The sequence below is a fragment of the Sinocyclocheilus grahami genome, unplaced genomic scaffold (assembly GCF_001515645.1).
Source record: "Sinocyclocheilus grahami isolate Dianchi unplaced genomic scaffold, SAMN03320097.WGS_v1.1 scaffold761.1, whole genome shotgun sequence".
NCBI lineage: Eukaryota > Metazoa > Chordata > Actinopteri > Cypriniformes > Cyprinidae > Sinocyclocheilus > Sinocyclocheilus grahami.
In genome coordinates, this window is record NW_015505940.1 from 554,028 (window position 1) to 565,129 (window position 11,102).

Sequence of the window (11,102 nt, forward strand, 5' to 3'; positions counted from 1 at the left end):
ACACACACACACACACACACACACACACTCTCTCTCTTTCTCACATACACACAAACACACACAAACACACACACACACACTCTCTCTGCAGAACGTATTTCACTTTATCAAATAAAGTGAAATATTATAATGTATAAACATTATAAATAGTGGTCGACCGATATATCGCCAATGCCGATATATCGGCCGATATTTGGCATTTTTAAAATATCGGCATCGGCTGATAAGTTTTTTTGTTTGGGCAATGCGTTCGAGGAGGGACTTTTATTTTGACGGCGCTGAGAACGGCAGCGTCTGAGCAGCACACAGTGCTCACATTCTCCCTCTAGTTCGCTGTGGCGTTAACAGTTCTGTCTAATATGTCTGTCTAATAATCAGATAGAACGGTTAAACAAAGGAATTAAAATCTATACAAAAGTATTATAACGATTGCTTTTATATTATTTGTAATAGAAAGGCAAACATTATAATACTTTCTCGTTTGCCGTCAGCGTTCAGCAAAAACGCGTTTATATCATTTAAACAAATCTTCGGACGGGACTAGTTTTACAGGGGGTCGGTAGAGAAATTTGTGTTTCACCACTTGGTGTACTTGGTGATTTTAATCCCGTCCGAATCTGCCACGTCTGTGTTTTTCTCACACAACCTCTGTAATAATTCCAGAGTAAATTACCTACTGTTTTTCAGCAAACTCAGTGATCCTCAGAGAAAACGAATCCCTTCATCGGCTTTATATCGGCTATCGGCCACCCTGCTTTCCAAGATATCGGCATCGGCGGTCAAAAAAACAATATCGGTCGACCACTAATTATAAACACTATAAACATAGCTATACGTTAGTATAGCTCACTCCAAAACAAATCATATAAATGTAACGGTATTCAGAACAGAACAAGAATGAAATAAAAATATATAAACCTAAAGAAACCAAAACAAAGCCAAACTGAAAGTACCAGGCGTTAATTGGGCTCACGTATCTCTCATTCGGCACAAATCCTAATGTTTCCATATTCACAATGTATTTGAATGAAACTATTATTTTTAATGAAGAGGCTTTGTACTTCACGCGCGTTCGTATATCGACAGAAATATCCTCTTCACATGAGCAAAAATGTGCTTGGCATATAAAGTGGACCAGTTATACCAAAGACTACTTAAATTGACCAGTGTAACCTTTTATATTTTTGGTTGACTGTATTTTTTTTTATTAATTAACAGACTGCGATGTCAAGTTTGAGTTGCGAATATGTGGTGTGTGTGTGTGTGTGTGTGTGTGAGAAAGAGCACGCTGTTGCTGTTAATAGTGTTCACCGTCTGTTTAATTACATGCCATTAACTAACCGCTTGATTTTTACCGTAAATTTCTGCCATATGGACATCAACTTGAGATAGTCACCACTGATAAGCTATTACTAAATATAATGTAGAAACTAAAATTTTCTGTAAAGCTGCTTTGCAACGATTTGCATCGTGAAAAACGCTATGCGAATAAACTTAAATTGACTTGAATTGAATGTTGTAGTTACATTTTCAAGTTAAAAATCGAGATTTTTATTTTTTGCCATATCGCCCAGCCCTAGATGACACGCCGGCATTACTCCTGGTTTCACGCACCTTCCTCTTGGCCGAGTGCTGCAGGAGTTCACTGATCTGGATCTTGTCCTGCTGTAATCTCCTCTTCATCAGTTTGGAGCAGTTGACGTTCACGGCCTCCAGGATGTGACACGTGTTATACTCCACGAACGGTCGGCTGTCGATGAGCAGCACGCGGTCCAAGCCGCCCTCCAGCAGAGCCACCAGACCCTCGGCCTCGATGGGCCGCGCCGCACGCTCACACATACCCACAATCCCTCAGTCCGTCTCTGCGCTAACAGTCTCTGTATCTCAGTGACGCTGATGGCGGGCCCTCAGGAGATCAACGGCCCCATTGTAGCAGCGGATGATGTCACTCTGGTGGCGGCCTAAAAACGTGTGAGAAAAAGCCAGAGGAAACTCCAGAGGAAAAACACACTTACACGCAGCTTATGTGTGTGTGGGGCGCAGTGGCTGATGGGAGTTTCTTTCACACCATCACAGGTGCTGAGCATGCACCTCCTCACCGCTGAGCTCCATCATGAAGATCTCCTGCTGAGACACAAAAACAACCTGTGAGCACTCTGGTGTCGGGAAGGTTACTTTGGAAATGTAATAGGTTACAGATTACAAGTTACCCTATCTAAAATGTAATAAGTAATGTAACTGTTTAAATTACTTTATTGAAGTAATGTAACTGATTACATTTGATTCCTTTTCTAAATTTCTAATGTTTTCAACTGATAATCATTTTCAAACATGTAAACCAGGCAGGATTAACCTTACAGTAATGCTCAACACTGATTACTGTCACTTTCGAAATCCTTTATCACTTGAATTAAGATTATAATAATTTAAAGCACAGCCATCACAAAATCAGACTTACTTTGAGAGCATTCTGAGGTTAAATATGGATTTAAAACCATAACAAGAAATAGTTTAGTAGCTATGATTCTGTTTTTGCAAATCAAATCTTTGCATAGTTATGATAGGAAGCACTGGCATCTAACAATGGCTTGGGAAAAAAACTGTTAATCTTAAAAAATAAAGTATATGCATAAACCATGTGTCCTATTCTGAGTACTAAAATGTTGAAACATTGGTTTCTCATATTTTAGAGCAGTCACTGCAATTTATGAAAGAAATCAATTAAATCTGTATGTGGGTGTGTGTGAAAAAAAAATCAGATGTAACCACTTTGTAATCATTAACATTTTTATAAGTAGCTGTAATGTTACTACACATTTTTTCTCAGTAACTGTAAATTACGTAATTTAGTTACATGTAACTAGTTACTTCCCAACACTGGCGCACTCATGTCCAGTGTTACTTTTAAAAGTAATGCATTACATTATTGTGTTACTCCATGAAATAAAGTAACTAATTATGTAACTTTTTATGGATAGTAATGCGTTACGTTACTTTTGCATTACCTTTTAAATCTGGACAGGGCTTGCTTGTTTGTTTTTAAAATAAAAAAGTTATATTTTTGGCAAATATAAAAGCCTTTTCACACCAAACGTGAAATGAATAAGCCTCAGGCTGAAGTTACTGTAGTTACTTTTTATGGAAATACTAGTGCATTACATTACTTTTGCGTTACTTTTTGTCACCTTGGCTGGGCTTGTTTATTTGTTTTTTAATAACAAAAAACCTAAAAGTTATATTTTTGGCAACTGTAAGGGCTCTTTCACACCAAAAGTGACATTAATAAGCCTCAAGACGGGGACAGGAGAGCTGTCAGACAATACATGGGAAAACAAAGTAACTTGTGTTACATATTTGAAAAAGTAAAGTTCTTGTAAATTTAAAAGTAATGTGTTACTTTACTAGTTACTTTGAAAAAGTAATCTAATTACATAACTCTGTAACACATGCAAACTCTCTAATGCTTTAGGTCTAACCTGGACATTTAACAAATCCACGAGTAATATGCATATTAATTATGTGAGAGTTTGTGCGTTACGGTGATTTCATCATTAAAACAGCTCATTCAAACAGATGTGTATATTTTGGTGACAGCCGCTTTGAGCTCACGTGTGTGTGTTAGTGTGAGTGCTAAAACCAAAAAAAAAGGTCTGCTTTAGTTATGTCATCTAGTCATTGATGTGTACAGAACTACACAGAAACCAGTGAAATTCCCCTGCGTGCCATAAAAACCTGCCAGTCAGTCCTGTATGACGGGAAAATCCCAGCAACAATAGCAGCAGCACACGATGTTACAGAAATACGATACAGTGATCCAAAATGACAGCAGTTGTACCATCAACCACTGATTACGTCAGGATCAGGATGAATTCTGATTGGTGTCATTGGTGATGAATTCAGCTGGAAAAAATGGCTCTCAATGGTGATTCCAATGATATCATTCCTCTGTGCCGTTATTGTTATAGTTATCGCCAGTGTTAGGGGTAGTAACGCATTACAAGTAACATAAGTTACGTAATCAGATTACTTTTTTCAAGTAACTAGTGAAGTATAGCATTACTTTTCATTTCACAAGAAAATATCTGAGCTACTTTTTCAAATAAGTAACGCAAGTTACTCTGTTTTCCCACTTATTCACTGAGAGTTGAGGGAAATTGGGAGTAAGTTATTTTAAAGTACCTTTACAGTTGTTAATAATTTGTGTGGTTTTGTTATTAAAAATAAATAAACAAGCCCAGCCCAGCCCAGGTGACAAAACGCAAAAGTAATGTAATGCATTACGTTCCATAAAAAGTAACAAATTAGTTACTTTTTTATGGAGTAACACAACATTGTAATGCATTACTTTTAAAAAGTAATTTTCCGCAACACTGGTAATTGCTATTATTTTAGCATTAGATCTATTATTAAATCTTTATAGTTATAGTTATCATGGGCCTAAAAAACTATAACTATTTTTGTATCCACACTAGCGGACCATAACAATCTCTTTGAAGACGAATGGATTCTGATTGGCTGAAGAATGTTGGAAAAAATAAAAATCGCTCTGGAAGTGATTTCAACAATATCGTTCCTTCCTGTCGTTATCATTGTAGCTATGGTGTGGACTTCGCTATTATCTTAAAATTAGAGTGATTATTTAAAGGAAAAGCGATTTCAAGTTGTTCTTTCTCTTTGGAGTGTTACAAGCTGATTGTGAATAGATAAGATCCCTGAAGTTGCAAAGACTAAAGTCTCAAAACCAAAGAGATATTCTTTATAAAAGTTAAGACTCTGCCAGGCCCCCCTAAAACGCCTCGTTCTAACACGCCCCCACATATCTACCTCACTATGTGGCAATATTAGCATAATGCGCCCAAATGTGCAAACTGTACGATTATTGTTATGGTCATCGTCTTTAGTGCGAACGGGCAGCTGAACAGTTTTATGTCACGTGTGTCTGGATCAAATCAAAGCTCTGATCCCGACATCAGCGCTTATCTGGAAAATATCACAAACCGGATTACTGATTACTATACTAACATGTGACTTTGTAAAGGCTGCATGAATTCAGAATGTAAAGGTAGTCAATCATGATGTCAGGATCATTGTTTTAAACTATCACAGAAGCATCAGCCAAAAGAGTGAAAGCGAAGTCCAGATGTGAGCGAGACCGAAGTCATGCCGACATGAGAAGATCAGCTTCACACGCGTGTGCGGAGGCGGCAACATGAGAACATGTGATGTCATCATGAACAGGGTCTGTTCGGGCCTCCGGGAGAAAAGCGTTTCCATCCCCCATCAAATATTGAACAAAACCAGAGTTTCTGCATCTTGTGTTTCCCTCAAATAACATGAAACTGGAGCAACAAGCATTTCCTCATATAAAACACAGATCTGATTACAGACGTCATGGAGTTGTTTCTCACAACGTTTATTTCTGGATCTGTTTTAGGACCGTTTAAGTTTCATTTGACACTGATGAGCTGCACGCAAACACTGAACGTTTATTCATGAGCATTTTATTGTTTTTCTCAGCTTTTAAATTGTTGACGAACGCACTGGCATCACAGTTTTTCGAGTCGCATCACGGTTTAAATTTTCTCTGACCCTGTTTGCGACAGGCTGAGCTGAATTAAAACGGTTTGCTGTGTGTTTTTCTGACCGAAGGTTAATAGCTCAACCTGCCTGGCGCAGATAACAGTCATGGAGGACTTTGACCCGTCGGTCAGCCATCAGAATACAAACAGATCAAACGAGGCTGAAATCAAACCACAGACACTTTAAAGGCAACGAGACGTTGTAAATGAAACGTGCAAACTGATCTTTCCAGTCTCTGAGGTGAACATCAGTCCAAAGTCATGCTGAAACCTCTACAATGACGTCAAAAACAGCTGTTCTAAAATCAAATTTAAGATGATTTAAGATAGCGTGTGTTGTGTGATCAATATACTAATAATAGCCGGGGGGGGTATGCATAATGAGGGACATTTAATCATAAACATATTTCGAAATGTCTATGCTTTACTACTTCCAGTTGCTCATTCAAACAGATGCGAGAAATAAAGCAGATGAGTAAAGTTTGTGAACAAACTTTGAGGTTGGCTTAGCCTGAAAGTTTGAAGCAGTTTTAAAAGCTTGAGGTTTGAAAGTTTAGATAGATAGATTAGGTAGATCTTGCTAGCACATTGCTAGCTAGCATGTTTTAGCATGATTAGCATGTCGTTACCATGTTGCTAACATGATTAGCATGTCGTTAGCATGATTAGCAATGTTGCTAACATGTTTTAACTTGTTAACATGTTGCTAGCACATGTCTGGCATGATTCGAATGTTGCTAACATGTTGTTAACATGTTTTAGCATGATTAGCATGTTGTTAACATGTTTTAACATGATTAGCAAGCTTTTAGCATGTTTCTTGCATGATTAACATGTTGCTAGCATGATTAACGTGTCGTTACCATGTTGCTAGCATGATTAGCATGACGTTACCATGAAGCATTTAGTAGCATTTCAAGCGACAGCTGAAAACTCACCTCTTTCGTCACTATCTGACTTCACTTCTCTTTTCTTTCATCTTTCTCTGTCTAGCTTGTACTTATTTGAACAATGCTTGAAACTTGGTACGACGAGCACTTCCTGTGTCTATTTGCCTCTTTAAGATTAATCGCTTGATGTATTCCCCAGTTGGATAAAAACGTCTGCTAACTGAATAAATGTAAATGTAGCGTGTTGCTACCATTTTTTTAACATGTTTTAACATGTTAACATGTTGCTAGCATATTTCTGGCATTATTAGAATGCTGCTAACATGTTGTTAGCATGATTAGCATGTTGTTAACATTTTTTAATATGATTAGCATGCTGTTAGCATGTTTCTTGCATGATTAACATGTTGCTAGCATGATTAGCATGTCGCTAAACATTAACAACACTGTAATCATGTTGTTAACATGTTAATTATGTTAACAACATGATTATAGTGTTGTTAACGTTTTTAACATGACTTGGCATGTTGTTAGCATGATTAGCATGTTTCTAGCATGATTACCGTGTTTCTAGCATGATCACCATGATGTTAGCATGTTGCTAATGTGTTTCTATCATGATTACCATGCTGCTAGCGTGTTTTAAAGTGGACAAAGTACACAACTCTATTACTTGAGAAAGTACAGACACTGCTGGTCAAAAATTACTCATTACAAGTGAAAGTACTTGCTTTTAAAAGTACTTAAGTATCAAAAGTAAATTCCTTCTTTTTTTTCAATGCACTGTTTTATTATTTTTGTCTTTCAAATGTAGTAAAGTTAAAAAGTCATAAGTTTGGAGAAAAAATAATACTCAAGTAATGTACAGATACTTAAAAAGTGTACTCAAGTACAGTAATCAAGTAAATGTACTTCGTTACTTTCCACCTAGCTAGCATGATATTGCACACTGCCATCATGTTTTAACATGCTGCTAGCATGCTTTTAACATGTTGTCCCCGGCTAGTCGTTAAGCTTTGCTAGTAATATAGACAGCTTACACACTGTATAAGTCTTACTGTACAAAATTTTGACCCCCTCAATGAAAGTCGATAGGACTTTTCATAGATTTGAGCATCCGGTTAACGAAAATTCGAAGTCCGATCAGTTAGAAAAGATATAGCTACCCGAGTCAGACCAGTCTGAAGGTCCGACCCAAGTTTGGTGGTTGTAGCTTTAAAACTCTAGGAGGAGATAGAGTCCAAATGTAGTCTTAGAAGAAGAAGCTTAAACAGTAGATCAGTAGGTTGGCTTTCTCAAGCCTCATCTAACCGGCTTCTTCTTCGGGTAAGACATTTGTGGAAATGAAACGGTGACGTGAGCACGTTCAGCTTTACGAGGGGAAATTCTCGATTCCTCCAGAACATCACAGATACGAGTTCCTCATCGCCAGATTCACGACCACAACAAACCGCCGGGAAGCCGAGGCAGATCCTAATGACAGGCCTCCTCCTGCGCGCCTGTGTTTAACGAGGAGACGAGCTCCAAACGCACCATGACTCTCACTGTCTGTCCGCTGGCAGTCGTGAAGGACCCGCACATCTCGACGTCCTCTTTAAACATGGATGCAAGAGTGTGAGAGGTTAATTTTAGGAAGTTCACACCCCTGGAGCGACGCCAGGCCACGATTAGCAGACTGACTTCCTCCTCAGACGCTCACAGAACAACATCACACTGACTGACCCTTCATATGGACATCTGAAACGTCACTCCAAACCTTCAGACTCGCTTAAACATATAAACACACAAACCCAAACCCATCTTTGGCTTGATTTGTACTCTTCTTGTTTGGTAGTGAACAGAGCCGGTCTGTTGGGAAATGCTGTCTTTAAATCAATGGGAATGGGAAATTACTTTTTTCAAGTAACTAGTAAAGTAACGCATTACTTTTTAATTTACAAGAGAATATCTGAGTTACTTTTTCAAATGCGTAACGCAAGTTACTTTTTTTCCCAATTTATTGATTGACAGCTCTGGCGTCGCCATGGCGACAGAAATCAGAAGATGTTACTGTAGTTCTAAAATAAATATGAATATGCATTAATTCATCTCACTCACAAAAAACACACAGATTCAGTATTCCTCAAAATGAATACAAATAATGCAACTCAGAATATGACGCAAACCTGCAATAATTCAATGTTAAACAACACAAATATGCTTTATGTATTTAATCCCATTCTATTAACCAATGTCTTTGCTTCTGACCTTCGATGATCCAGTTCAACCGTACTAATAAACACAAATTACTCTAAATGAACATTTGTGTTGAAATGTCTTCTTCTGCATTCTACTAATGTCTTCTTCTGCGTTCTACTGTACTTTCCCTTCAGCCTGAGGCGCATTCATTTCACGTCTGGTGTGAAAAGGCTTTATATTCGCCAAAAATAGAACTTTTTTATTTTAAAAACAAACAAGCGAGCCCTGTCCAGATTTAAAAAGTAACGCAAAAGTAACATAACTCATTACTTTCCATAAAAAGTAACTAATTAACGTAATTAGTTACTTTTTTATGGAGTAGCCATAGACTGTATAAAACATGGATGTAGTGTCCGTGACGTCACCCGTAGACTTCCGACGAGCGTTTTGAAGCCTAAAGTGGGCGGAGCCAGCCGTCGCCATCTTGGCAGCGCGTCACCGCGCGTCACTCCCGGATAATCGTAAATGGGCAAAGAGGCGGGAGCTGGCTGCTGAAACCATGCCCACCTAGCTCGACGGTGGTGGCAATCCACCTGTCACTCAAGTGGCCACGCCCTTAATTATGCACAACTTTAAGGCTTAATATAATTTAAACGGATGAGTTATAAAAAAATTCACCCACCTCACAGTTGTCATGAAGGACAAAATCAGCTATATAGACCAAAATCATTTTTTGAACCAGGCTGTAAACATGTTTTTTTCTGCTGTAAAGTTGGGCATTTTAACATGGGGAGTCTATGGGACTGACTCTCTTTTGCAGCCCGCCTCTAGCGGCCAGTCGATGAATTACAGTTTAAGTCACTTCCGTGTTGGCTTCGGGAGTAACGCAATATTGTAACGCATTACTTTTAAAAGTAACTTTCCCCAACACTGTTCATAACACATGCCATGTTTACTCTGAGTCTGTATTTGTAACATAGAAACAGTCACACAACAACACCATGAGCGCTTTCTGTTCCTCCACAGGTGATTTTTATGATGCCGCTGGTGAATAAACATGCTGAACTTCCCTTTCAGAAATATCCTGAAATGAGACGTGATCATGTGACCCTCACTGAAAACAGACAATAACAGTACCATGGTATTACCATGTTTTGTTTGTTTGTTTGTTTGTTTGTTTCAGAAAGATATGTTTGTGATACCATGGTTATTCTGATTAGTGTTATTTTTAGTTACAGTTTTGGTTCATATTTTTTTTATACTTTATGATTTCATGTTAATTGCAGTTACAGTTTTAGTGTTTTTGGCATTTTTACTTATTGTTGTTGTTTTTATATATGTCTATATAGTTTTTATTTCAGTTTTAGTTTCAGCTATTTTAGGGAAATGAGAAATATAGCCTTTCATTTAAAGCAACAAAAAGGTATTTTATGGTTTTAATTTGAGTTAATACTGAAATAGACGGATTGCATGTATTAATTTAGCACACATTTGATCCAAAGTGACTGATGAAAGTGATATTATGGTACTGTTATATAAGTGAGAACAGAACATACTATGGTAATACTGTAAGTATAGTGTAAACAGTACACAAATGTGATAATCATTCAGTATCATAGTCTATAGGATACCATCACAGTACCACAGTATTTTACTCTAAAGAACATTTTGAGAAGAACAGGAGTGTGTTTTCAGTGTTTTGTAGATGTTGGTCTCATTACTGTGTCATATAATGTACTGTATTTAATGACAGCAAAGTACAGATGAAACATAAACTCTATCAAACTTCAGCTAAACACACACTAACGTCACAGCAAACTTTAAACTCATTTTAACCAGGTTTACTAAGTAAACGAAAGTAACAAGAACATCGTGTCCACACACACACACACACACACACACACACAGCGGCCCTCCGCGGTCTATTTCTCATTTAACTAATGTCCGAAACTCACCATGAAAGTTTCAGTCCGTCTCGTGTTACAGTAGATCCACAGATACCGCTGACCAGACGAGTGGTCAGGCCGCTGCTGGGTAGTTAGGCTGGTTAACGCTGGTGCAGTGTGAGTGAGTTCGGCGCTCGTGAGCTCATCGGGTAAAAATAACATCATGGCGTCACTGAAACTCACACACTCAACAAACAGCACTGAACCCAGAGCCACTGGCATCCGCGAACGAGCACAGAACGCCTCTGAGGGTGTAAACGAGTGTAGAAAACAGTGTAAGTTAGTTTATGAGGCGGAGCTGATTACACTCTCAGCAGCAGAGCTACATTAATTTTACTCACACGCTTTATTACACGCTTATAAGTTAACTAAAAATCACTCTTTTGGGTGATTTAATAGAGACATTAGACAAATTCTTGATGTCCTCTTTGGGGCCAGTGTCCCCTGATGGCCCCCTGTGTGTGTGTGTGTGTGTGTGTGTGTGTGTGTGTTTGTTTGTGTGTGTGTGT

At 38.2% G+C, this 11,102-nt stretch overlaps 2 protein-coding genes across 2 annotated transcripts in view; one reads left to right on the forward strand and one right to left on the reverse strand.

Annotated features, from left to right (window-relative positions):
• Positions 1-10,821, reverse strand: part of LOC107561230 (dual specificity protein phosphatase 16-like) — a 22,540-nt gene extending 11,719 nt beyond the window's left edge. Inside the window, exons 1-2 of the mRNA XM_016245615.1 lie at positions 10,603-10,821; positions 1,615-2,124 (exon numbers count right to left, since the gene is read on the reverse strand). Of these exons, the coding sequence (XP_016101101.1) occupies positions 1,615-1,839 (225 nt within the window). The 5' untranslated portion in view covers positions 1,840-2,124; positions 10,603-10,821. The remainder of the gene's footprint in view (positions 1-1,614; positions 2,125-10,602) is intronic.
• Positions 10,400-11,102, forward strand: part of crebl2 (cAMP responsive element binding protein-like 2) — a 4,624-nt gene continuing 3,921 nt past the window's right edge. Inside the window, exon 1 of the mRNA XM_016245616.1 lies at positions 10,400-10,404. The gene's annotated coding sequence lies outside the window, so the exon portion shown is untranslated. The remainder of the gene's footprint in view (positions 10,405-11,102) is intronic.